The sequence below is a fragment of the Bos grunniens genome, chromosome 23 (assembly GCF_055505025.1).
Source record: "Bos grunniens cultivar Pamir isolate PY7600 chromosome 23, Bosgru_T2T1.0, whole genome shotgun sequence".
NCBI lineage: Eukaryota > Metazoa > Chordata > Mammalia > Artiodactyla > Bovidae > Bos > Bos grunniens.
In genome coordinates this window covers 11064067-11090254 of record NC_141187.1, presented here as the reverse complement: position 1 = coordinate 11090254, position 26188 = coordinate 11064067, and the positions used below count along the sequence as shown (strand labels likewise).

General features: G+C 46.9%; 2 protein-coding genes across 4 annotated transcripts; one reads left to right on the top strand and one right to left on the bottom strand.

The window, feature by feature from the left end:
* Window positions 1–746: 746 nt before the first annotated feature.
* LHFPL5 (LHFPL tetraspan subfamily member 5) lies at window positions 747–16337 on the bottom strand. Of its 2 annotated transcripts, XM_086371349.1 has the most exons (4): window positions 15679–16337; window positions 10478–10714; window positions 7245–7271; window positions 747–2618 (listed from the first exon to the last, which is right to left on the bottom strand). In XM_086371349.1, exons 1-3 carry the CDS (start codon window positions 16088–16090, stop codon window positions 7261–7263), a joined length of 660 nt encoding a protein of 219 aa, XP_086227475.1. In that variant the 5' UTR covers window positions 16091–16337; the 3' UTR covers window positions 747–2618; window positions 7245–7260. The 2 variants fall into 2 exon arrangements, with proteins under 2 accessions (XP_086227475.1, XP_086227476.1); XM_086371350.1 differs by lacking the exon at window positions 10478–10714 and having other exon boundaries at window positions 15679–16272.
* Window positions 15957–25566, top strand: CLPS (colipase). 2 transcript variants are annotated; one of them, XM_086371351.1, is made up of 5 exons: window positions 15957–15992; window positions 22828–22885; window positions 23166–23281; window positions 24781–24903; window positions 25325–25566. In XM_086371351.1, exons 1-5 carry the CDS (start codon window positions 15957–15959, stop codon window positions 25454–25456), a joined length of 465 nt encoding a protein of 154 aa, XP_086227477.1. In that variant the 3' UTR covers window positions 25457–25566. The 2 variants fall into 2 exon arrangements, with proteins under 2 accessions (XP_086227477.1, XP_086227478.1); XM_086371352.1 differs by lacking the exons at window positions 15957–15992; window positions 22828–22885; window positions 24781–24903 and having other exon boundaries at window positions 23167–23281.
* Window positions 25567–26188: the final 622 nt, after the last annotated feature.

Here is a 26188-nt window from a genome sequence, read left to right as displayed (position 1 = left end):
CTGTGTAGGAACCCTTGCTCTGGGGAAGCAAGTTGCCAGGTGAATAAGCCTTTGAAGAGGCCTTCAGCTAGCAAGGAACTTGGGCCCTTGGCCCAACTACCTGTAGAAGCTGAGTCCTACACCCCTGAGCTTGGAAGCAGATCCAACACCTTAGTTGCAACCCTGTGAGAAACCTTGGTGCAAAGTCACTTGGCTAATCCTTGCCAATTCTTAACCTGACGAAGGGCTTCCCTGATAGCTCAGTTAAAAGAATCCACCTGCACTGCAGGAGATCCCAGTTTGATTGCTGGGTCCGGAAGATCCCCTGGAGAAAAGATAGGTTACCCACTCTAATATTCTTGGGCTTGCCTGGTGACTCAACTGGTAAAGAATCCACCTGCAATGCGGGTAGATCTGGGTTCGACCCCTGGGTTGGGAAGATCCCCTGGAGAAGAGAAAGGCTACCCACGCCGGTATTCTGGCCTGGAGAGTGCAGAGTTGGACACAACAGCAACTTTCAACCTGCAGAAACTAAAATGTTTTAAGCCACTGAGTCCTGGGCTAATTTGTTATTCAGCAACAGGTAGCTAATAGATGTAAGATAGTGAAAGCATCTAGGAAGGACATCGTTCTGGTTCACATTCCAGATATAAATCATAAGGCCTTCCTCTGTTGACCTGCTCAGTGCTAGTCACTGTTCAAGCTTGGTGATCACAACCATTCCTGGGTCCCAGCCAAAGGCAGAGGAAGGAGTACAGTAAGCTTGGTTAGAGGAGTGCTAGTTTTATTGATTTTTCTATATACTTTCAAAGATGAAATCTGAATTTAAAGATCAGACCACTTGAGAAAGGCTGATGATGCGTTACTGTCAACGAAAATCATCACTTTATTGGAGAGGTTGAATTCTGAGTTTTCTTGAAGATAAAGCAAAAGGTGAAATGCTGACTCATGTGACTCGGATTTGCAGATCTTCTCCAGGTTGGTAAACATCCAGTCCTCCTCTGGTGAAACTCAACTGTTTTTGAGGGCAAGGTGAAGGCTTTTGGCAGATGTACCTGAAGCCCCCCAGAAGCTTCTCTGGACCTTCATAGTTGCCATTCTAGTGAGAAATCTTTTAAAGACAAGGAAGCCTTAGAAATTTTTCTTTTACCTTTTATAAAAAGTTACAAGAAGTAACAAACCTAGCTAAAAACATCACTAAACTGCAGAATTGGCCAAATTCTGTCACTCGTGGGTGGTCCAGTGGTTAAGATTGCTTTCATTGCTGTGGGCCAGGGTTTGATCCCTGGTTGGGGAACTAAGATCCCACAGGCTGTGTGGCCAAAAAAAAAAAAAAAAAGCTTGCATAAAGTAGATGCCTGACAATGAAATAATTTTATCAGCACAGGAAAATATGAATGTGATCACTCATAAGTCCCATCCCAGTGGTTCCCATCATCAACAACTGGGACGATGCTGAGATACTCATACTTAGCCTATCAGCTAGAGGAGAAACTGTACTGACTGGGCAGGTGTCCGAGTACATTGGTTAAAAAGCACACCCTGCAGCCCAGAATAAGAAGCCTGTTTTCCTTGTTACTGCTGGTTGATCAAGATCCATTACAGTTTTGTTCAGCATTTACCCCCTTTCTACCTGTGAGAGAACAGCACGCATACGTTACTGAGGAAATGTACCAAGGTCAGAAAAAACACTTGTTCTTCCTGGATCACTCGCTGCAGATAATCAGCAAAACCCTGCTTTAACATACCATCCTGAGGACAGGGAACAGCCTAAAGAGCCTGTCTTTGTCTTGGCATCTGCTACAATGAGGTATTACCTAAATTGTGTTCCCCTCTGGGGACTGGTAAGATTCACCAATTAACTACCAAACCTAAAGTTTGTTTTCTTTTTTTTAAGGAGAGGGTCATCTATACTGTAACAAATTACTTGGCTACTAGTAACTTTCTGAAACTGTTAGCCCATTCTCTTTGGGTCAGTATAGGCACTGAAAAAATAAGATTTTTGGTTCCCAAAGGGAAAAAGTCAATTTAGTCTTGAAAGTTTTTACATCCTAAAGTTACCCAGTCTTTATGAGACTTCCTGATGGATTCAGGTTCCCGTAACCCCTCTAGTCATTTCCTCTGTGCATCAATTGAAAAAAAAAAAACATGAGGAAAAAAGCAAAGGACTCCCTAAACCTCAACCTGAAACGGTCCAGCATGGTGACAGCCACCTCTTTTGAATTGCCCTCTAAGAGCTGGATGGCAATTTCTGGGTGCTTTGAAACAAGTATCCTCAGTGAATTAGACTGTCGGGGACTCACCCTAGACACAGAGTCATTCTGCTGTCATTTTACAGAGAGGCCTCGAGATGGTAAAGCGACTTGCTGGGGTAAAGGGATAGGAAGAGAAGGTGGGTTCCTAGTCAGGAGAGTTAAACCATTACTCTGAACGTCTTGGATGTGGTCACTGCATTTCTGCCTCACTGGAGTTTTCCGAATGTAGTAGGTGGTCTTATCTTGAAAATCTTGTCAGTTTCTAACCCTATAATGAAAGGCTTCAGGACTTCAGGCCTAGACTAGCAGACACAGGGAAGCATGGAACAAGTTTTCTGAAGAATTTGATTTGCTCATTTTTCCATTGTCAGGGAAATAGATGATCTGTCATATTAAAAAAAAAAAAGCAAGATTATAGACTTTGACATTGTTAAGCAAATAAAAACGCAATACTCACATTTTAATTCAGTTCTACTGCAGACAGCAAACTTCCTCATTAGTATATAATATCAGTGTCCCTCAAGTTAAAATTCATAAATGTCTTTTAAGATGTAAAAAAATATATAGGGCAAGAAAAAAGACAGCTAGTTTAGCTTTGTTTCAGTAATGCCACCCCAGAATTTATCAACAGAAGCAAAAAAGTTTTCCGTGATAGCAGTCCTAAATAGCTAACTAAGGTCTGGTTTAGCAGTGAAATGGTACAACAGTGCTGTGGAGTTCTGGGCTTTTAAAAAAATTGATAAGGAATATTGCAAAGACATGAGAAAATATTTATACTCTTAACAGTTTGCTACTCAAAGTGTAACCCCTAACCAGCAGCTTATCACTGGGGGGCTGCTTAGAAACACAGTGCTTGGATTTCTGAACTTCAGCTAAATTAGTCTGAATTTTAACAAGGTTCCTGAGGTAATTTATGCATATTAAAATTTGTTGTTCAGTTGTTCAGTCGTGTCTGACTCTTTGAGACCCCATGGACTGCAAGCATGCCAGGCTTCCCTGTCCTTCACAATCTGCTAGAGCTTGCTCAAACTCATGTCCATTGAGTCGGTGATGCCATCCAACCATCTCATCCTCTGTCGTCCCCTTCTCCTCCTGCCCACGATTTTTCCCAGTACCAGGGTCTTTTCCAATGAGTCAGCTCTTCACATCACGTGGCCAAAGTATTGGAGCTTCAAGTTCAGCATCAGTCCTTTCAATGAATATTCAGGGTTGATTTCCTTTAGGATGGACTGATTTTATTTCTTTGCTGTCCAAGGGACTCTCAGGAGTCTTCTCCAACACCACAGTTCAAAAGCATCAATTCTTTGGCACTCAGCCTCCTTTATGGTCCAACTCTCACATCCATATATGACTACTGGAAAAACCATAGCTTTGACTACATGGACCTTTGTCAGCAAAGTAATGTCTGCTTTTTAATAGTCTGTCTAGGTTTGTCGTAGCTTTTCTTCCAAAGAGCAAGTCTTTTAATTTCATGGCTGCAGTCCTGTCTGCAGTGATTCTGGAGCCCAAGAAAATAGACCCTCTCACTGTTCCCATTGTTTCCCCACCTATTTGCCTTGAAGTGATGGGACCAGATGCTGTGATCTCAGTTTTTTGAATGTTGAGTTTTAAGCCAGCCTTTTCACTCCTCTCTTTCACCTTTAGTTCCTCTTCGCTTTCTGCCATGAGGGTGGTGTCATCTGCATATCTGAGGTTATTGATGTTTCTCCTGGCAATCTTGATTCCAGCTTGTGCTTCATCCAGCCCAGCACTTCCCATGAGGTACTCTGTGTGTATAAGTTTTAAAAGTAGGGTGACAATACACAACTTTGACATGCTCCTTTCCCAATTTTGAACTAGTCTGTTGTTTCATGTACAGTACTAACTGTTGCTTCTTGACCTGCATACAGGTTTCTCAGGAGGCAGGTAAGGTGGTCTGGTATTCCCATCTCTTTAAGACTTTTCCACAGTTTGTTGTGATCCACACAGTCAAAGGCTTTAGCATAGTCAAAGAAGCAGAAGTGGATGTTTTTCTGGAATTCTCTTCATTTTTCTGTGATCCAACGGATGTTGGCAATTTGATCTCTGGTTCCTCTGCCTTTTCTAAATCCAGCTTGAACATCTGGAAGTTCACAGTTCACATACTGTTGAAACCAAGCTTGGGGAATTTTGAGCATTGCTTTGCTAGCATGTGAAATGAGTGCAATTGTGTAGTAGTTTGAACATTCTTTGGCATTGCCCTTCCTTGGGATTGGAATGAAAATTGACCTTTTCCAGTCTTGTGGCCACTGCTGCAACACTTTCACAGCTTCATCTTTTAGGATTTGAAATAGCTCAGCTGGAATTCCATCACCTCCACTAGCTTTGTTCATAGTGATGCTTCCTAAGGCCCACTTGACTTCACACTCCAAGATGCCTGTCTCTAGGTGAGTGATCACACCATCGTGGTTACCTGGGTCATTAAGATCTTTTTTGATATAGTTCTTGTGTATTTTTGTATAGATCTTGTGTATCCTTGCCACCTCTTTTTAATATCTTCTGCTTCTGCTAGATCCATACCATTTCTCTTTTATTGTGTCCATCTTTGCATGAAATGTTCCCTTGTATCTCTAATTTTCTTGAAGAGGTCTCTCGTCTTTCCCGTTCTCTTGTTTTCCTGTTTCTTCGCGTTGTTCACTGAGGAAGGCTTTCTCGTCTCTCCTTGCTGTTCTCTGGAGCTCTGTGTTGAGATGGACATATCTTTCCTCTTCTCCTTTACCTGTCACTTATCTTCTTTTCTCAGCTATTTGTAAGGCCTCCTCAGATAACCCTTTTGCATTTCTTTTTCTTGGGGATGGTCTTGACTATGTTGACTATGAGGGCTACTCCATTTCTTCTAAGGGATTTTTGCCCACAGGAGTAGATATAATGGTTATCTGAATTAAATTCGCCCATTCCGGTCCATTTTATTCACTGATTCCTAAAATGTTGATGTTCACTCTTGCCATCTCCTGTTTGACCACTTCCAATTTACCTTGATTCAGGGACCTAACATTCCAGGTTCCTATGCAATGTTCTTTACAGCATCAGACTTTACTTTCACCACCAGAGACATCCACAATGGGGCATTGTTTCCCTTTTGGCTCAGCCTCTTGATTGCTTCTGGAGCTATTTCTCTGCTCTTCTCCAGTAGCATATTGGGCACTACCAACCTGGGGAGTTCATCTTTCAGTGTCATATCTTTTTGCCTTTTTATACTGTTCATGGGGTTCTCAAGGCAAGAAGACTGAAGTGGTTTGCCATTCCCTTCTTCAGTGACCACGTTTTGTCAGAACTCTCCACCATGACCTGTCTGTCTTGGGTGGCCCTACATGTAATGGCTCATGGTTTCATTGAGTTAGATGAGGCTGTGATCCATGTGATCAGTCTGGTTAGTTTCCTGTGATTGTGGTTTTCATTCTTTCCACCCTTGAGGAATGACTACAGGCTCATGGAGACTTTCTGATGCAAGGGACTGGTTGTGGGGAAAACTGGGTCTTACCCTGATGGGCAATGCCATGCTCAGTAAGTCTTTAATCCAATTTTCTGCTGATGGATGGGGCTGTGTTCCCTCCCTATAGTTTGGCCTGAGGTCAAACTATGGTAGGGATAATGGCAGTAATGGTGACCTCCTTCAAAAGGACTTATGTCAGCATACCACAGCTCCCAGGACTGTTGTATTCAGTGCCCCTGACCCTGCAGCAGGCTACTGTAGACTCACGCCTCTGCCAGAGACTCCCGGACACTCACAGGCAAGTCTGGCTCACTCTCTTCTGGGGTCACTGCTCCTTTTTCCTGGGTCCTGATGCACACAAGGTGGTGGTGTGTCCTCCAAGAGTCTGTTTCCGCAGTTCGGGGAAGTTCTATAATCAAATCCCATTGGTCTTCAAAGTCAGATTCCCTGGGGGTTCTCCCTTTGCTTGATCCCCAGGTTTGGAAATCTGTAGTAGGCCCTAGAACGTCTGCAATGGTGCAAGAACTTCTCTGGTATAATTGTGCTCCAGTTTGTGGGTCGTCTGCGGCGGCTCTCTTGTGGGGCTAACGGCAACCTCCTCCAAGAGGACTTCTGCCACACACCACGCCTCGCAGGTCTGCTGCAGCCGGAGCCCCTGTCCCCGTGGCAGGTTACATCATCTGGTAAATTTGTGGGGGTGGGGGGCAGTACTGATTTACTGTTTTTCAGATAAGTATGTTTATGTGGTCGGGGATTGGAAAGTTATTGGAAAAACTTAAAATAGTTAAACTGGAGATATCTGTCCTACCCACACACAGTGCCTGAGCAGCTCTGAGTCCTCAGTAAGTGACAGCTGTCAGGAATATGATGCCACTGTGGGCTGTTCCTTCCCTTCCTTCCTCTCTCCCTCCTTCCTTCCCCTCCCCTTTCTTTGTTTTTAAAAGGTGTTCCTTCATGTTCTCATTAATTCACATCTTAGAAACCTAAAAGACAATAAGGGAATTAACATGTTATGTTTCCTTTTCAACCAGATATTAAAATTGATTAAGTCATGTTTTGCTTTTTGCTTCAGCTATCAGGAAGCAGGGAACTAAATTTAATACCTAGTACACTAATGCTATTAGCCCAGATTTCTGTAATATTTGTTTTCCTTTCTATGTCTTTTATTTTATGTTTCATTAGGTTTTCCACCATGTCTCTTATAAATCTTCTGAAAATAAGGGTCCAAATTACAATAATGACTTCCAAAAACAGTCTGTTCTTATTGGCCAGGCTCCACAAAAAGAAGAGTTTATGAAATCACCTGCCTGTTTTAAATTATTTCTTCTCTCCCTTTGTTTTTCCTGCTTCTCAAGACACAAGTAAAACTAGAGGATTCTTGTTTGCCCCTTAGTGACGGTCTCCTTTGCCAGCTAGCCCATGCCCCCTCCCACCCAACACTCCACACTCATCCCCCTGCCCCTCTTTCCCTAGGTCCTACAGCCCAGCCTCATGAGTCATTCTGCGAGGCTATAGCACTTGCAAAGACACACAGACCACCCTCCAGTGCAATTACTCACCAATGCTCCAGCTGCTTCAGACTTCCTCTGCAAGGAAAGAGAACAAACAGGATGTGTTTACAATCCAGCCTTGTTTCCAGGCTCATTGCCTGCACACTATTGCCTCTTTTATTCACTATCAGGAAAGCTTGCCCTTTTTGTTCATAATGTTTATCAGCTTGTGCTTCCATCCTGCGTGATGGACTTGAGGTCCAAATGTAGACTTCCTCCCTCGCTGGACCTCTGGGCCAGAAGGTGTCGGGGGAGATGGCGGGGCAGATGGATGAGATAACGAGTGGAGGTACTAGAAAGACAGAATGTGGGGAGAACTAACATTTAGCCTTCACCTACAATATGCAGGCACTGCTGGTGCTTTATACACACTATCCTCAGCACAATTTTTTTTTAAGATCTATTTTATTTTTGGCTGTGTTGTGTCTTCCTGACTGCACATGGGCTTTCTCTGGTTGTGGTGAGTGGGGGCTACTCTTCCCTACAGGATGCGGGCCTCTCACAGAGTGGTTTCAGAGCATGGGCTGTAGGTGCACGGGCTTCAGTAGTGGCGGCTCTCGGGCCTTACAGTGTGGGCTCAGTAACTGTGGCGCAGGGGCTGAGTTAGTTGCTCCACAGCATGTGGGATCTTCCTGGATCAGGGATCGAACCCGTGTCTTCTCCATTGGCAGGTGGCTTCTTAACCACTAGGCCACCAGGGAAGCCCTTTTATTTTTTTTATTGAGATATGATTTACTAACATAAAACTTACTCATTTAAAGTGTACAAAACGGTGGGTTTTGGTGTATTCACCACATGATGCAACTATCACCTCTGATTCTAGAAATTTTCATCACCCCCCAAAAAAATCCTGTGACTTTTAATGATAACTCCCAATTCCCCTCTCTTCCCAGCCCCAGGGAATTACTAAAATTTGCTTTCTGTCTCTTTTGATTTGCCTATTCCGAACATTTTATATAAATCGGATCATACAATATCTAGTCTTTTTTCATCTGGCTTCTTTCACTTAGCAGTGTTTTCTTCCACATTGCAGCAGTCACCAGTGCTTCATTTCCTTTTATGGCTGAAGAATAACTCCGTGTATGGATACACACATTTTGTCATTCAGTCCTCAGTAGATACATGACTCTGAAAACTACTATGAACATTTGCACACAAGGTTTGGGGGGCACATATGTTTTCAATTTCCTTGACTATTTGCCTAGGAGTGGAATTGCTGTGTCACATGGCAACTCTGCTTAATCATTTGAAGAGCTGTCATTCTGCTCTCCACAGCAACCACACCATTCTACATTTTCTCTAGCAGTGTGTGAGGATTCCAACTTCCTCACATGCTCATTAGTACTCGATATTTTCACCTTTTCTGTGGCAGACATCCTAATGGGTATAAAGTGATATCTCATTGTTGTTTTGACTTGCATTTTCCTAATGGTTAATGATGTTAACTATTTTTTCATATGCTTTTTAGCCATTTGTATATCTTATTCAATGAAAAGTCTATTCAAATCCTTTGCCTATTTAAAAAATTGGATTATTTTTATTGTTATTGTTGAGTTACAAGGGTTCTTAATATATTCTGGATACTAGAATTATGATTATGACTTACAAATATTTTCTCCCTATCCATGGGTTGCCTTGTCACTTTCATTATGGTATCATTTGAAGCACAGAGTTTTCAATTTTGAGGAAATCCAGTTTACTTATTTATTTTTCCTTTTGGTACTTGTGCATTAGATGTCAAATATAATCCTAATCCAAGGTCTTCTCTAGGAGTTTTATAATTTTATATCTTACATTTAGGTCTTTGATCCATTTTGAGTTAATTTCTATATATGATGTGTGGTAGGTGGCCCAACTTTATTCTTTTGCATATAAATATCTGGTTATCCCAGCACCATTTATTGAGAAGAGTATTCTTTTCCCCATTAAATGTTCTTGGCACCCGCATTGAAAATCGATCAGTCGTAGATGCTTGATTTTATTTCTGGACTCTCTGTTTCATTCCACTGTCTACCCTATGCCAGTGCCACACTGACATGGCCATTGTAACTTTCCAGTAAGTTTTGAAATCAGGGCATGTGTGCCCTCCAACTCTGTTTTTCTTCAAGATTATTTTGGCTGTTCTGGGTCTCTCACATTTCCAAATGACAAGCTGATCCTAAAATCAAGCCAGCTGGGATTCTGATAAAAACTGCAGTAAGTCTGTAGACCAGTTTGTGGAGTATTGCCATCTCAACAACATTAAGTCCTCTGATCCATGAACATGGATATTCCCATTTATTTAGGCCTTTAAACATGTTTTTTTGATTTTCACATACAAGTTTTACTTTTTTATTAAATTTATTCCTAAGTGTTCTTTTTGTTGCTATCATAAATGAAATTGTTTTTTAATGTCATTTTCACATTGTTCATTGTTAGTGTATACAAACACAGTATATTTTTGTATATTGTTCTTATATTCTGCAACCTTGCTGAAGTTGTGTATTATTAGCTTTAATAGTTTTTTAGTGGATTATTTAGGATTTTCCATATACAAAATCATGTCATCTGCTAACAGAGATGGTTTTACTTCCTCTCCAAACTAGATTTCATTTCTTTTTCTTGTCCAGTTTCCCTGGCTATAATCTCTGGTACAATCTTCAGTAGAAGAGCAGACAGCCTTATCTTGTTCCTGAGTTCTATCTTGTAGGTATTTTTTACAAATGAAGAAAAATCTGCCTCCTACCCCCTAATGAGGGGAAATGAAGCTCAGATCAGAAAATGGATATATGGAGAATCCCAAGGTGACTCTAATCTGAGGGAGCTAGGCTCCCATCACCTGGAGTCCAGGAGCCATCACATCTGTGCCCTCACCTGCTTCTCCTCCTTCCAGAGCAACTCATCCCTCTGCTCCCCATTGCTCCTCTCTCCACCAGCAGACTCCCCTGTTATTGCAAGACCCAGCCTCAGTGCTGCCTTCCACGGGAAGGCCACACCTAGCTCCCCAGGCTGGACCAGGGCTCTCTCCCCCGGAGACCCTGAGAGTGCAGGGGGACAAGGACACCCTTCTATCACAGGCAGTCTCTGCCACGTAGGTCTGTCCCTGCCTCACTACGTGCCAGCCTGCAACCCTCCACTGACCCTTGGGTTCTGGAACAAAAGCTGTGTTTGATTGGTCTTGGTGTCCCCACCCTTGGCCAGGGGACACACCTCAGGCAACTGGCAGAGAGGAAGCCTCAGCTCCCTGGGCTGGAGAGAATTACCTTTTCCATCAGCCTTATAGTCATCAGGGAGCAGCTTGTCCTGGCGGTAGCCCAGCACAAAGGCCAAGAAGGAGAGGATGAGAGCGTCTCCAATGCTGAGGATGGCAAGCATGAAGGCCCAGCGGATGGTGCAGTGACCCAGCGTGTATTTGCCTGTCTGCTCCCCACACATGCGCCGTACCTCACTTGAGTCCCAGCCGTCTGGGTAGACCAGGCAGCCGATCATCAGGCCTGTGGCTGAAGGGGCAGGGGAGGTGCAGATGGCATCAGGCTGGGGAAGCTCAGTCTGCTCCCTCCCACTGTGCACTGCTGTCACCGTGCCACCTCCCTTCCTGTGTTAACAGCCTTGAGAGGCACAAGAAGCAAGCTGCTGCCACTCTTCTTGCAGAACAAGGAGGAGAAAACTGAGGCTCCAAGAGCTAAAGCCATGTGCCCTGGGAGCCACTGGTCAGGGGTGAAGGCTCAGAGCAGGACTTCTCAGCCCGGGAGGTTCTGCCAGGGCACCAGGTAGCCCTGCCAGGCCCTCAGCTGTGCCCCTCACTTTGAACTTGATGAGGAACCGGCTTCAAAGTCTTCCCAAAATCCAATTCCAGCCCAGAGAACTCATCACTCCTAAGATGTACTTTTGTTCAGACCTCAGCATCTCTGGAATAAGTGTAATAACAAAACTTTAGGCTATAACTTGATTAGAAGCTTTTTTTCCTTTTACACCACATCAAATAATTATGTCTCCTACAACTCAGATATTTTAGATTGAGTACAGGAAGTTTTCCAGCCCCATCTCTGGCTGCTTCCTTCATGAACCTTCCATCTAAGCAAATAGGATCTCCACACCTTTACCCACTACAGCACAGGACAGTTGTCCACACCTCCCTGAATGTGTTTAAAATGTTGATTCCTAGGTCAGGGTTGGGCTCAGGAATCCCTTCTTTAAAAGCACTCTTCTGGGTGACTCTCTCAACAGGAAAAGCTGGGGAACACTAGGGTAAACTGCCTGGATCTCAAGCCCAGCTCTTTGCTAACTGGCTGTGTGACTTCGAGCTAGGTACATAAGCTTTTGTGCCTCGGTTTTTTCATCTGTGAAATGAGGATAATAGTATCTGCCTGTCTGGATTGCAGTGAGGCTCAAATCAGCTAATACTGGAGAAGTGCTCAGAAGAGCGCCTGACACACAGTTGGCATTTCCCGAGTGGCAGCTCGTATGCCACACTGCTTTCATTGATTCAGTATTGACAGCCAAACGTTTCTTCTTCCCCACCTTCCCTCCATTTTCCCCACCAAACTTCCACCCCACCTTAGCCACCCAGGAAGGTACGTATTCCTGGGAGGTGACTGGGGCAACCTCCGGGACCACCATCAGGCAGACACGGGGCACCTCCCCTTATCTGTGCCGCAGTCCCAACCCTGGCCCTCCTTTCAGAGGACCCGAGGCTCTTTAGCCCCAAAGCTGTGCCCTACCCGGGAGCCCCATGGAGAAGCACCTCACAGGACCCAAAGTCACCGCTTGGGGCTCAGCTTGTTCTTGCAAGGAAGGTCAGCAGATCAAACAAAAGCACAACAAAGTATAAAGATCAATGTACCAAATCCCACCTTCCCACCTAGATGAACGCCTCCTTTGTTTTTTTTCTAGGAGGACCTGATTTATTAATACAGACTTCTTTTACAGATCACAAAATACTTCATATACCATTTTTCTGTCAATCCTTACAACAGTTCTATGAAGTAGGCCATGTGTTAATATCCCATTTTACAGACTAGAAAACTGAGGTCCCAGAGAAACCAAGTGAGTTACCTAGTCCTTCAGCTATGGCAAAGCCAAGACCTGCACCCACAACTCCTGACTTTCTTGGCTTCAAAGTTAATTGCCCCAGACTCCCAGACAAACATCTCTCCAAAGAGCTGAATGTATTTAGCAGTGACATTTCAGACTCAGTGACAAACAGGAAGATACTTAGGGTGGTTACCCTAGGGGCTACCCTCCCTGAATCCTTTGGTAAAACCTGTGGCCTCCCCCACTTGGTGTGTGATGAGTTCTCTGGTACCTGGCGTGGCCCTCTTCTCCTATAGCACCTCCCTATAGTGGTCTCAGAAAAGAGCCCAGGGTCTCTGGCTTGGAAACAGGTTGTTTCTATTGGCGCCACAGTTCTGTATGAGCGCCCCACCCACCCACCTAGTAGGGAGATCCACCCCACTGCGGTGTCTCAGGGCTCTAAGCAGAGGCCAGCGTGGTATGCTCAAGCAAGTTTACTTACCATTTCTGACTTTCAGTCTCTTGCTGGAAAAATAAGAATAATAATACCTGACTCAGAGCAGGGTTATGAGGATTAAATGTGATTAAGTGTTTACTGCAGTGTCTGGTCATGACCGAGTGACTTCATTTTCACGTTTCACTTTCACTCATTGGAGAAGGAAATGGCAACCCACTCCAGTGTTCTTGGAGAATCCCAGGGACGGGGGAGCCTGGTGGGCTGCCGTCTATGGGGTTGCACAGAGTCGGACATGACTGAAGCGACTTAGCAGCAGCAGCAGCAGCAGCAGTGTCTGGTATATGCTAAATGGCCAGTTAATGTTAGTTGTTGCTACTATTATTGGCACTAAAGTCAGATGGAAGCACCCTCAATGGATGTCTCTGTCATCAGAGCTGTTCACGAATATTCAAGGTACATAACAGGATTATACTTCCTTGCCTCCCTCCCTTGAAGTTGTGTGCATGCACGCGTGCATTCTCAGTTGCTCAATCCAACTCTTGGTGACCCCATGGAGTATAGCCTACCAGGCTCCTCCATCCAAGGAATTTTCCAGGCAAGAATACTGGTGCAAGTTGCCATTTTTCCTGCTCCAGAGGATATTCCTGACCCAGGAATCACACTCGTGTCTCCTGCATCTCCTGCATTGGTAAGCAGATTCTTAACTACTGAGCAACCTAGGAAGTCCCCCTTGAAGTTAGGCTGGGTCATAAAGGTTCCTTCAGCCAATAAGTGAGCAGAGATGCTGTGTGCTTTTCCAGGCCAGAGCATTCAACTGCTGTTGGAGACTTTCCAGAGCTCTCTTTCTCTTTGCAATGATCACAGCCAGATGACAGCTGATGCTCCATCAGACTGGGCTCTGGAAGAGAACGGTGAGAGCAAAACCCTTCACTGATCCTCAACAAGTGTGTACCGTGATCAAGAAATAAACCTTTGTCCTAACCCACGAAGATTTGGGAATTGTTCCTGTGGCATCATCCCATCCATCCCTGACTGAAAAAGCTGTTTTGGGTTTTTCACGTTTACCGAGCACCTACCACATGTCAGGCCTTGTGCAAGATGCATTATAACATCCCATTCCTGCAAGAGCCCTGTATTTCTGCCGTCTTCAACAGATGAAGTTACCAGAACTCAGAGAGATGTGTAACGTGCTCTACTTATGTTTTTAGGAGCTGGGATCACCCTCGGCCTGCACCTGGCATCCAGAAGCTCATTTAACTTTAAGCGGCAGCTCCTCACTGCCCCACTCATCAGTCCTCTTTCCCTTCTCCTGTGCCCTTCTCTGGTCCTTAATCTTGTCCAAATTAAGCTAACTGGTTTAGGGCTCCTCTAATGGAGGAAGCTGTCAATGACTGGCTGTGGGACACACCTCCTCCTCATCTCTCCCTTTGCCGCCCCCCTCCTTTCCCCAGCACCAAAGAATGGAACACAGCACCATCTTTGTTCTCCCCCAACATAAATGTTTCATGAGATGGCACCCGGCCACCTCTGCTATCAGTGTCTTCAGCTCCATGACCCAGAAAAGGATCTGACTCAAATGGCCTGGTGATTCCTCTCCCACCCAGGCTCTCCCAGCACTGCCAGTTCAGCAAATGGCACCTGTTGCAGGAGGTTGGGGGAATGGGACAGTGCAGAGAATGAGGGAGGGAGGGTGGTGTTTCCAGCATCCCATTGTTCTGGAGGACCAGCTGGCAAGCATGCCAGGGTCCATTCTGCTTCTCTTTGTCACAAAACTGCTAAATCCTCCCTTCTCTCTCCCCACTGCCCACTCAAGCCCATCAAGACTTGCCTCATCTGTGCCCCAGCCTCTCCCTCACCGTTTAGAGAGACTACAGAGAAAGGGAGGTGGCAGGGGGATTGGGAAGGCAGCTGTGGAACCAGGTCAGTAGCCTGAGTACAAGATTCAGAGTTTGAAGGTTCTGTCTCTCACGACCTGTGTGCTAAAATACAAGTTACCCGCTAGGAGCCTCATCTATCAGATGGGAGGAAAACCCACCTCACGGGGTCATGATAAGGCTCCTCATCTAGTTCTTGGGACTCACTGCCATAATTCTATTTCCTTGGTTTCCAGGTGATCTATTACAGTCTTGGCTAAGTCTTGTCTTCTCTCAGCCCCAGATCCCTCATTTATAGTTGGGGGGAGGATGCTCTAGCTCTCTAGAGCCCCCTCCAGCTCTGACTGTCCTGAGTTTATGGTTTGGTTGTCTGGGATTCAGTTCCCTGTTCCATTCCCCCTGGTAAGGATAACGCTGCTTCTCATTCTAATCAATGATGTCAAGATGATTTCACTCTAGTCTGCAGTCCCCAACAAGGCTCCTGGACATCTCCCTCACATGGACAGTCTGTGTGTGGTGCTTGGATTGAGGAGGGACCAAGGGCTGCAGGACAAAGTCTTCGGTAGGCATCCCTTCCTAGGCTCTAGAGGATAGCAGGACCAGCTGACCCCCAGGACCCAGATGCCTGTCTGTAGCCAGAAGCAGGAAAAGAGGGGCAGATAAGGCCTTGCGTCTGAGCACCACAAGTAGCCGCCCATCTCACATAGTTCTAAAAGACCCTACTTCCCTCCCCCACCACAAAATATCACCTCCATTCACTGCCTCAAGTGCTTACACTTGCTGTATCAAGGATGGAATCCTAGAATTAGGGTACAAAGACCTTCACTCTACCATGAGTGATTTGCTCCTGGGCAAGTCACTTCCCCACTCTGGACCTCAGTTCCTGATCTATAAGATGAGAGAGTTGAACCATTTGATATTTAAAGTTGTTTTGATCTCAGCCATCCTGAGACTTGTTACTCTTCAGAAGCATCTGAAGAGCACACAGCATGGCTGGGCTATACAGGACAACAGCTGAGTTGGAGACTCAGCAACTCCAGGGAAGGTGGGATGCTGCACCTGCTCCTGTGGCCTTGGGGCGGGGCGAGGGGCTCCCTGCCCTCCCACTATCCCTGCTCACCCGCAGCCAGCTGCATCCACGCACAGATCTTGTAGACGGTGGCCGTGTTACAGACGAAGAACAGGCTGAAGCAGATGATGGAGCCAATGATGAGGAACATGGCCAAGGCCACAAAGAACATAGCAGTCTTGAAAGCTCTAGAAGGGATAGAGGAGAAGTCCAGCGGGCCACCCTTGCAGATAAGCTCAGAAGACAGCACGTTGCCCACGCAGTAGGAGAAAAGGCCAAAGTAGCCCGCCTGGGGCGTGTTGACGCTGTCACCGATCCAGTAGGGCTGGATGAAGAGCGCCATGACCAGCACAGAGAAGCAGATGGTGAGCGTGCCCCACATCACGCCCACGGCCCTCGAGTTACGCACGTAGTTGGTGTGGTAGATCTTGGCTGCCTCCTGGGCAGGCAGCAACTTCACCATCGTGAGGGCGCTGGGTCCTGGGGTGGGGACTTGGGGGCTGGAAGTGGCTTTGCAAATGGATGGAAGCCCAGAAGTGGGTCACCCCCTCAGCCGGGTGTGGGGAGGAGGCTGAGGTCAGGGAGGATGACCTTGGCTTCTCCTGGGGAAGCTTGTCCAGGGGCTGTGTCCGCTCTGCTCGAGCCGGCCTGCCTCGGGTCTCCTGCCTCCCTTTAAACCCGCCGGGGTCCCGGGCCTGCGGGCGTCGCCCTGCCCCGCCCCCTTCCAGCGGAGAGCCCCAGGGAACTCCGCCCCCTTCGCTCGTCCCGGCTCCGCCCCGCTCCCTCCACCGCGCGCGCAGCTTCAGCACCGTGGCCAGCGCCTCGGGCCCCGCGGCAGAGGCGCGTGCCGAGCGGCCGCCCCACCCACTCCACAAGCCGGCGCCTGGGAACTCTGTTCACCCTCCGGAGCCGGGCTGACAAGGACCGAAAGGGCGGGGCTGTGGTTGTCACCTTCCTCTCGCTCAGTGTCCTGCCGCCAAACCACTTCTGGAGCGCAGTCCCCAGCCCAGCCCATACTTCCCTGGTTCCCTATATGTCCTCCTGGAACCTCCAATCCCTCGGAGGCCGGCAAAGTCTTCCGGGTCACTGGTTTCTCCTCCCTATATCATTCAGGGCACAATTACTAAGAGCCTTCTGCGTACTGAGCCCTGTGTTGGAGGCAAGAACCATATACTAAAAAGGACGGGGCCCCTGCTCTCAAGGACAGTGAGGTATTTACATATATGTAAATATATATTTGAAATGCAGACTGATAGTGTGATAATAGAACCCACTACACAAAGAACGGTCCTTACGAGCCTTCTCAGACTTTAACATATGCTTTTTGTTCAACACAATGTCTTTCACTTCTTGTGTATGTTTTTGTTGCATATTTCTTTTTTTATTTACTTTTATAAGTATAGTTGATTTACAATGTTGTGTTAATTTCTGCTGTCACTCAAGGTACATATGTTCATTCTTTTTTATAGTCTTTTCCATTATGGTTTATATCGGTATATATGTCTGTATATATATATATATTTTTTTTTTTTTTTTTAATTTACTTATTTGGCTGTACTGGGTCTTAGTTGAGACACGTGGGATCTTTTCGGTGTGGCACACAGAATCTTTAGTTGCACCATTCAAACTCTTTGTTTTGGCACGCGGGAGCGGGGATCCAACCCAGGCCCCTGCGTTCAGAGAATGGAGTCTTAGCCACTGGACCAGCAGGGAAGTCCCTATTCCAGGATATTGAATGTAGTTTCCTGTTCTGTACGGTAGGACCTTCTTGTTTATCCATTCTGTAGAAATAGTTTGCCTCTAGTAACTCCAAATTCCCAGTCCATCCCTCCTCCTCCACACCCTTGCTTATTCCTTTCCCCCCCTCTTTTTCAAAATACCTGTATTTTTCCTAAATGTATAGGCAAATTCATGATTAATATACATACATAGGAAAATTCAAGAAAGTTACATAAAAGAATAAAAATCACTCATAACCCAAAAATGGGAGCTAAGGAAAAACAAAATCATTTCACAAACATTCACTTCAGCTTTAGATAGATCTGAATTTGAGTCAGCACTTGTTAGCTGACTCAAGTTAGATGGTCAATTTTGAAATCAGATTGATTATATTCTTTGCAGCCAAAATGGAGAAGCTCTATATAGTCAGCAAAAACAAAACCAGGAGCTGACTATGGCTCAGATCATGAACTCCTTATTTCAAAATTCAGACTTAAATTGAAGAGAGTAGGGAAAACCACTAGACCATTCAGGTATGACCTACATCAAATCCCTTACAATTATACAAATAGATTCAAATGGAAGTGACAAATAGATTCAAGGGATTAGACCTGATAGAGTGCCCGAAGAACTATGGACAGAAGTTCGTGACATTGAACAGGAGGCAGTGATCAAGACCATACCCATGAAAAAGAAATGCAAAAAGACAAAATGGTTGTCTAAGGAGGCCTTACAAATAGCTGAGAAAAGAAAAGAAGCTAAAGGCAAAGGAGAAAAGGAAAGATATACCTGCTGCTGCTAAGTCACTTCAGTGTGTCCGACTCTGTGCAACCCCATAGACAGCAGCCCACCAGGCTCCCCTGTCCCTGGGATTCTCCAGGCAAGAACGCTGGAGTGGGTTGCCATTTCCTTCTCCAAAAGATATACCTGTTTGAATGCAAAGTTCCAAAGAGTAGCAAGTAGAGATAGGAAAGCCTTCCTCAGTGATCAATGCAAAGAAATAGAGGAAAACAATAGAATGGGAAAGAACTAGAGATCTCTTCAAGAAAATCAGAGATACCAAGGGAGCATTTCATGCAAAGATGGGCACAATAAAGGACAGAAATGGTATGGACCTAACAAAAGCAGAAGATATTAAGAAGAGATGACAAGCATACACAAAAGAACTATACTTCTTCATGACCCAGATAACCACCATGATGTGATCACTCACCTAGAGACAGACATCCTGGAATGCAAAGTCAAGTGGGCCTTAGGAAGCATCACTATGAACAAAGCTGATGGAATTCCATCAGCTTTGGAGGTGATGGAATTCCAGTTGAGCTATTTCAAATCCTGAAAGATGATGCTGTGAAAGTGTTGCACTCAATATGCCAGCAAATTTGGAAAACTCAGCAATGACCAGAGGACTGGAAAAGGTCAATTTTCATTCTAATTGTTCTAATTCCATTCTAATTGTTCTAATTTCTAATTCTAATTTCATTCTAATCCCAAAGAAAGGCAATGCCAAAGAATGTTCAAACTACCACACAATTGTACTCATCTCATATGCCAGTAAAGTAATTCTCAAAATTCTCCAAGCCAGGCTTCAACAGTATGTGAACTTTCAGATGTACAAGCTGGATTTAGAAAAGGCAGAGGAACCAGAGATCAAATTGCCAACATCCACTGGTCGTCAAAAAAGCAAGAAAGTTCCAGAAAAACATCTATTTCTGCTTTATTAACTACACCAAAGCCTTTGACTATGTGGATCACAACAAACTGTGGGAAATTCTTCAAGAGATGGGAATACCAGACCACCTTACCTGCCTCCTGAGAAACCTATATGCAGGTCAGGAAGCAACAGTTAGAACTGGACATGGAAAAACAGACTGGTTCCAAATTGGGAAAGGAGTACATCAAGGCTGTATATTGTCACCCTGCTTATTTAACTTATATGCAGAGTACATCAAGTGAAATGCCAGGCTGCATGAAGCACAAGCTGGAATCAAGATTGCTGGGAGAAATAGCAATAACCTCAGATATGCAGATGATACCACCCTTATGGCAGAAATCAAAGAAGAACTGAAGAGGCTCTTTGATGCAGGTGAAAGAGGAGAGCGAAACATCAGGCTTAAAACTCAACATTCAGAAAATGAAGATCATGGTATCAGACCCATCACTTCAATGCAAATAGATGGGGAAACAATGGAAACAGTGACAGACTTTATTTTTTGGGGCTCCAAGATCACTGCACATAGTAATTGCAGCCATGAAATTAAAAGACACTTGCTCCTTGGAAGAAAAGCAATGACCAACCTAGACAGCATATTAGAAAGCAGAGACATTACTTTGCTGACAAAGGTCCGTCTAGTCAATGCTATGGTTTTTCCAGTAGTCATGTATGGATATGAGAGTTTGACTACAAAGAAAGCTGAGTGGTGAAGAATTGATGCTTTTGAACTGTGGTACTGGAAAAGATTCTTGACAGTCCCTTGGACTGTAAGGAAATCAAACCAGTCAATCCTAAAGGATATCAGGCCTGAATATTCATTGGAAGGAGTGATGCTGAAGCTGAAACTCCAATACTTTAGCCACATGATGCAAAGAGCTGACTCATTGGCAAAGACCCTGATGCTGGGAAAGATTGAAGGCGGGAGGAGAAGGGGACAACAGAGGATGAGATGGCTAGATGGCATCACCAACTCAATGGACATGAGTTTGAGTGAACTCCAGGAGTTGGTGATGGACAAGGAAGCCTGGCATTCTGCAGTCCATGGGGTCGCAAAGAGACACAACTGAGTGACTGAACAGAACTTGAACTTGTTAACTGAGGGTTTAGCTTCCTGAGCCTCAGTTTATTCATCTATAAGATGAGTATGATAATAGTATCTATTACATATGGGTTAGGTAAAATAACATATGGAAAATGTTTAACCCAGGGCCTCACATATAAAAATGCTCAAAAATGTTTATTATTATTATTATCTCTGTTGACATTTTGGTGTATTCCCCTCCTTCTGGACATATTGCTTTATACAGTTGTATAATAATGTATATACATTTGTGCTCAGTCGTGTTCAACTTTTTGCGACCCCATGAACTATATAGCCTGTGAGGTTCCTCTGTTCATGGGATTTTCCAGACAAGAATACTGGAGTGGGTTGCCATTTCCTTCTCCAGTTTACATTTAGTATCCAATTATTTTCACTTAGCATTTCACCATCAGTGTTTTCTCACATTACTAGTTTTTCAAAAACGTGATCTTTAATCTTTATGTAATTGTTTAATTATCCCCCTTCTTGGGGGTATTTCAACAGTTTCCCATTTTTCACTATTAAAAAGAACCCTGCCTTAAGCATATTGTGCTGTTAACCTGTGTTTCCTCTTAAATTTCTTCAGTTTTGTGATCAGTCCTCGCCATCAGATTGAAAGTTCAACAAGGCATGACCTGTATCTCCACCATCGGGCTGGGAGCTTCTCCAGAGTGGGGGCTGTATGTTCCCCCCTTCAGAAAAGGCCTGGGGCCAGGCTCTTCGGGACTAGCAGACACCTTTTGTTTAGCCTGATCAGCAGAACTTCCCCTGCCTTTCAGAGAAGGCTCTCCTGCTTTCTGAGGTTCCTATGAGACAGCCATCTCATGTAGATGGAATCAAACCATCTGTGTTCTTTAGTCCACGGGTTTTCTCATTCAATATTATGGGGGATTTCTTTTTTTAAACTGTTTTATTTATTTGGCTGTGCTGGGTCTTAGTTGCAGCATGTGGAATCTTTTAGCTGTGGGATGTGGGATCTAGTTCCCTGAGCAGGGATCGAACACGGGCCCCCTGCATTGGGAGTGCAGAGTCTTACCCACTGGACCACCAGGGAAGTCCCTCATTCAGCATTATGTATGTGAGAGAAATGCCTGTGATCGCACGTGGGAATCAGAAATCGATTCTTTTTTGAGGGGGAAAAAGCCAAAGCAAAACACTCTTTAGATTGGGGAAGGGGTGGTTAGACCATATGAGGTTTGGATACGAAAAAGTCCTTAACTACTTCTTGCTTGTATTTTGGAAGCACAAACATTATCAAAGTTCTTTTTGCTATATTCTTTGTTTGGAATGGAAAAATCTGCATTCTTTCACCTCTGGAAAGGTGGCCATGACCTGCTGGCTATACTAGGACTGATGCATTTTGATAGAAAGAGCTCTTGGGTTCCAGTTCCTTCCCCAGCCTCCTCATCTTGACTTGGGAGAAGGAACAGTGTGGTGGAAGGGCCAGGACAAGCTCATGGGGAAAAGTGGTTGAAAACACTGAGCCCCATAAAAAAAAATAAGAGAAGACTGTTTCTTTCATCAATGGCATTTCCAGGTGTCTGGAATTGGGTGGGCTTCTCTCATTTTGAGGACGTCCTGGTTGGTTTCTTCAGCTGCTTTTCTCTAGGCCACCCTCAGTGCTATAAGGGTGAAGGGTCGCTATGTTGCCTGAACACCCCCCATGTGTCAGGCACTTCCGTGGGGTTTCACATACACTGTCTTATTCAATCCTGACCTTCCTAAGAGCCACTGACCTCTTTGCCTCGATAAGAAAACAGGTTCATGGAGATTACAAATTTAAATAACCCGTCCAAGTGCGTGCAGCTAATTATGGTGAGTTTTGAAGTCAGGTCTGTCTGTATAAAGGCAACCCAGTCTGGGAACCTCCCCAAGTTGGCCGTCTTCCACTTCCTGGGGTGGGGAAGGGGTGCTCTGCTACAATGGCCAGCCCTCCAGGGAAAGCCACTCCATCCCACACCTGAGCACACTCAGGCAGCTGTGCCCTTCCCAGCCTTCACCCTGGGCCAGCAGAGGCCAAAGGGACCTTTTCATCCTCAGCCAGGACTAACAACTGCTCAGGCACACATGTGGCCTTGGGTAGAGGACAGGGTGAGGAGACGAGTGGAAGCTTTATCGAAAGGGGCGAGTCTTTGATGCTGGCTGCAGATATTAAGTGAAGTGGAAAGGAAGCGGGAGAGAGTTGTTGGAGAAGGACCTCCTGAGAGTCCCAGAATCACTCCTACAGGCGTCCCCCGGGGGGAGGTTGGGAGGGCGGGACACCCAGAGCAGGACGCCCAGAGCAAGGCGGTACCCCCCCTGCCAGTGACCACAGAGCCGGTCAGCCCCAGGCGCCTGGGCCTGCCGGAAAAGCCCAAGGGGGCCTGGGACCCCTCCTCCCCTGAGCCTGATACTGCCACATACCTGGGTTTGGGTGGGGTCAAAAGCAGGACCCAGACTCGGGTGAGGCAAGAGAGGGGTCTAGGAGGGAAAGTTAAAGGAGGTGCTCACACTCTAGGTGTCTGTTGCCTCACCCAAGTCCCAGCCCTGCCAGGGAGCTCAAGGCACCAGAGGTGAATAACAGCAGTGAGCAGGTACTGCAGCTAACATGTACTGCTCATATGCGAAGCCCTGTTCCAGGCTATAGGTATTTTGTGTATAACATAACATAACATAATTTCGTGTTAATGCTCACAACTCTTATCAGTTGACAGGTAAGGAGACTGAAACAGAACTGGTAACTTGCCCAGCTAATACCTCCTACAGGCAAAGGTGCTCCTGAGTCCCCTCTCTTAGCCAGGCCACCATGTCACACAACCCCCAACACACACACACACACACACACACACACACACAAAAGGTACGGGTGCCAGGTGGCACCCAGTAGCTTATCAGGACCCCACCCCAGCAGGCTGGCCACAGCTGGGCCTCTGCCCATGGCAGGCCCTGTGGGACTGGGAAGGTGGGTCACATGTGCACAAGGCCTCTTTTATAGCCCCACCACCCTCTCTGGCTCCGTCTTTTGCCACCTGACCTGACCTGCCGGCTGCGACCTACACCAGCTGTGCCCACTCATTATGGAGAAGGTCCTTGTCCTTCTGCTCGTCGCCCTCGCGGTAGCCTATGCGGTTCCCGACCCCCGGGGAATCATAATCAACCTGGTAAGAGGGTCTTCCAGGCAGGAGGCATCTGGGCCCCCATGTGGGATATTTTTTAAGCTTGGCTTTTTGAACCCTGGTGGATCAGCTGCCCAAGAGCTGGGAGGTAAAACATCTCTTCCTTGACTGCCCACCTCCTGTCTCCCTTGCCCCTTCCCCAGGGCCCCAGAGAAGGCCGATCAGCGTGGAGCATGCTCAGAGCATGGTTCAACCCGGTTGAGGGAACTTGATAAAATCCAGAGCGGAGCTCCCTGGAGGTCCAGTGGTTAGGACTCCACACTTCCACTCCCGGGGGCACAGGTTCAATCTCTGGTTGGGGACCTAAGATCCCACAAGCCGTGAAACAAGGCAAGAAAAAAGAAAAATCCAGAGTGTTGGGCTCTCATCCCGGAAACCCTGACTCAGAAGATCCAGTAGTTTAAAAAGCTTCCCCAGTGATTCTGGCTTCTGACCTACACTGACCAGTCCATCTCTAAATGCCTCAGGATTGCTTACTTATTTAGTCCTTGTAAGAACCACATGGGGCTTCCGAGGTGGTGCTGGTGGTTAAGAACCCACCTGCCAGTGCAGATGTATGAGACGCAGGTTCGATCCCTGGGTCGGGAAGATCCCCTGGAGGAGGGCATGGCAACCCACTCCAGTATCCTTGCCTGGAGAATCCCAGGGACACAGGAGCCTGGTGGGCTACAGTCCAGAGGGGTTGCCAAGAGTCAAACACGACGGAAGTGACACCGCGTGTGCATATGCACACATGCGCGTGGACACACACACACACACACGAGCCATGTGAGATAGGTACTATCATAATCAATCCCGTCTTCACATGGAAAGCTGACTTAGAGGAAGGTTAAGTCTCCTGCCTGAGGTCACACAGCTGGAAAGCCTTGATCAGGGACTGGCGACCAGCTGGCCCGCTCCAGAGCCAGGCTCTCCCCACTGTCCACATGGCCTTTCCACAAGAGGGCACTGCAAGAGCCCTTTGGATTAGGAACCCAGTTTGCAGGTTCTTAACTCAGGGCCAGGCATGGGTTCAGAGGGGCCGGGATGGCCCTGCGATTACCTGTAAGAGTCTGTGGAGGGAGGAGTTTCCCAGGAGATGGTCCTCAACTTTCACAGGCTCCTTGAAGGACTGGGGGACCCAGGGAGGTTTGGAGACCCCCTTTGGGGGCCACAGGTGACCATTCCAGATGGGAACACTGAGGCATAGAAGGGGACAGAGACTGGCCCAGGGTCACCCAGGGAGCTGGTAGCACAGCCAGTCCGAGGAGTTGGCGTCCTGTCCCCACCCAGGGCTACTTTCACAATGCCACACTGCTTGTGTCTCATGCGGGTGGGTCAAGGGGTCGGGGTGGGCAGAGGCCTCCAGCCCCGGGGGTTGGATTTCTTCATACCAGCCCACCATGGTGTGAGGCCCTGTCGTCAGTAGCAGGTGGTGAGTTGGGGGTCTGCATGGACAGGGGACCAAAGGGAGGCGGCCGGGCTGACTGGCTGCCCCCTGGCAGGATGAGGGTGAGCTCTGCCTGAACAGTGCCCAGTGCACCAGCAAGTGCTGCCACCGGGAAGACGGCCTGAGCCTGGCCCGCTGCGCACCCAAGGCCAGCGAGAACAGCGAGTGCTCCGCCTTTGTGAGTGCCGGCGGGCAGGGTGTTGGGGGGTGGCGGAGACAGCTGGGGAGGTACAGCTCAGCGTGGGGAGGGCCCTCGAGGCTTGGGGGTGGGCTCAGGGAAGAGGGTCAGTCTGGATACCGAATGCTGGAGGTGAAGGGAGGGCAGCACACTTCAAAGCCCTTTCCCATCCCATCCGCTCTCGAGCCTCACAACCGACCGGTGATGTGGGCGGGGCAGCGAGGTGTTACCCATCCTATTTCATGGGTGGGTAAACAGAGGCTCCTCAGAGAGACCAAGTTAGTAAGAGCCACACAGTGGACAGCAGAACCCAGGTCCTCCAGGCCCACAGCACCCCCCGCACCCGCCCGAGGAGGCACGAAGGAGAAGCGCCATCTGGGGCAGCTGGCCCGCACAGTCTGTGACCACCCTGTCTCTGCAGACGCTCTATGGGATTTACTACAAGTGTCCCTGTGAGCGGGGCCTGACCTGCAACGTCGACAAAACCATCGTGGGCTCCATCACCAACACCAACTTTGGCGTCTGCCTTGATCTCGGACGTGCCACAGAGTAAGCAAGCTCACCCAGGGCCGGCACACCCCAGGACACTCCTCCACCAGGACCCGCTCCTGGCTGGCCACCGCCTCGACCAGCATCTCTGCCTTCTAACTGGGTTCTTGGCAATTAAAGCCCCTCTTGCAAACCTTCCCCAGTCACCTGGATACTCTTGCTGAGTCAGCGTCTTCCTTGCTGTTACATCAAGCTTCTTGCACATTAGGCAGGTGTCATCTGAAAAGGAGGAACAGGTCCAGGGGGCCAGACAGAACAAGGCTGACAGGCTGGAGACAAGGTTGTGAAACAAGACCAGTCAGGCTAGGAACCTCTCCGTTTCTAAGGAGCATTGCAGCTCCCTGGGAGGCCCTCCTTGCTCCCCAAGTTCTCAGGCAGGCAGGCAGACACGCATGCACACACACACACACACACACATGCACACACACACATCTCTGGTGGGGAGTTATAATGGCCCATATTCTTTGCCCTGCATCAAAACTTACCAGTCCCTTCTCCTGGTCTCTCACCCCTTTCCTGGGCCAAACTCAGAGATGACAGCTAGCTGACACAGTCTATGTTAAAGAGATCACGAACAATTGCTGCAGCCTTACTCTGTGGCCAGCAAATTCTCACAACAGCCTTGGGAAGGAGAACTCATTGTCTCCCCTTTATAGATAAAAGAAACTAAGGTTCAGAGTTGTTAAGTAACTTGCTCAATGTTATGTAATTAGAAAAAGTTGGCACTAAATCCACC

What these genes read in the sequence shown, in the direction of transcription:
- CLPS (XM_086371351.1), top strand. Translation starts at nt 15,957, where the DNA reads ATGAAGAGCGCCATGACCAGCACAGAGAAGCAGATG. An exon ending in CCCAGCTAATACCTCCTACA is followed by an intron (nt 22,886 to 23,165) that starts GGCAAAGGTGCT and finishes CCTGACCTGCCG; the next exon opens with GCTGCGACCTACACCAGCTG. An exon ending in ACAGCGAGTGCTCCGCCTTT is followed by an intron (nt 24,904 to 25,324) that starts GTGAGTGCCGGC and finishes CTGTCTCTGCAG; the next exon opens with ACGCTCTATGGGATTTACTA.
- LHFPL5 (XM_086371349.1), bottom strand. Translation starts at nt 16,090, where the DNA reads ATGGTGAAGTTGCTGCCTGCCCAGGAGGCAGCCAAGATCTACCACACC. An exon ending in GTGGATGCAGCTGGCTGCGG is followed by an intron (nt 10,715 to 15,678) that starts GTGAGCAGGGAT and finishes CTGCCCCTTCAG; the next exon opens with CCACAGGCCTGATGATCGGC.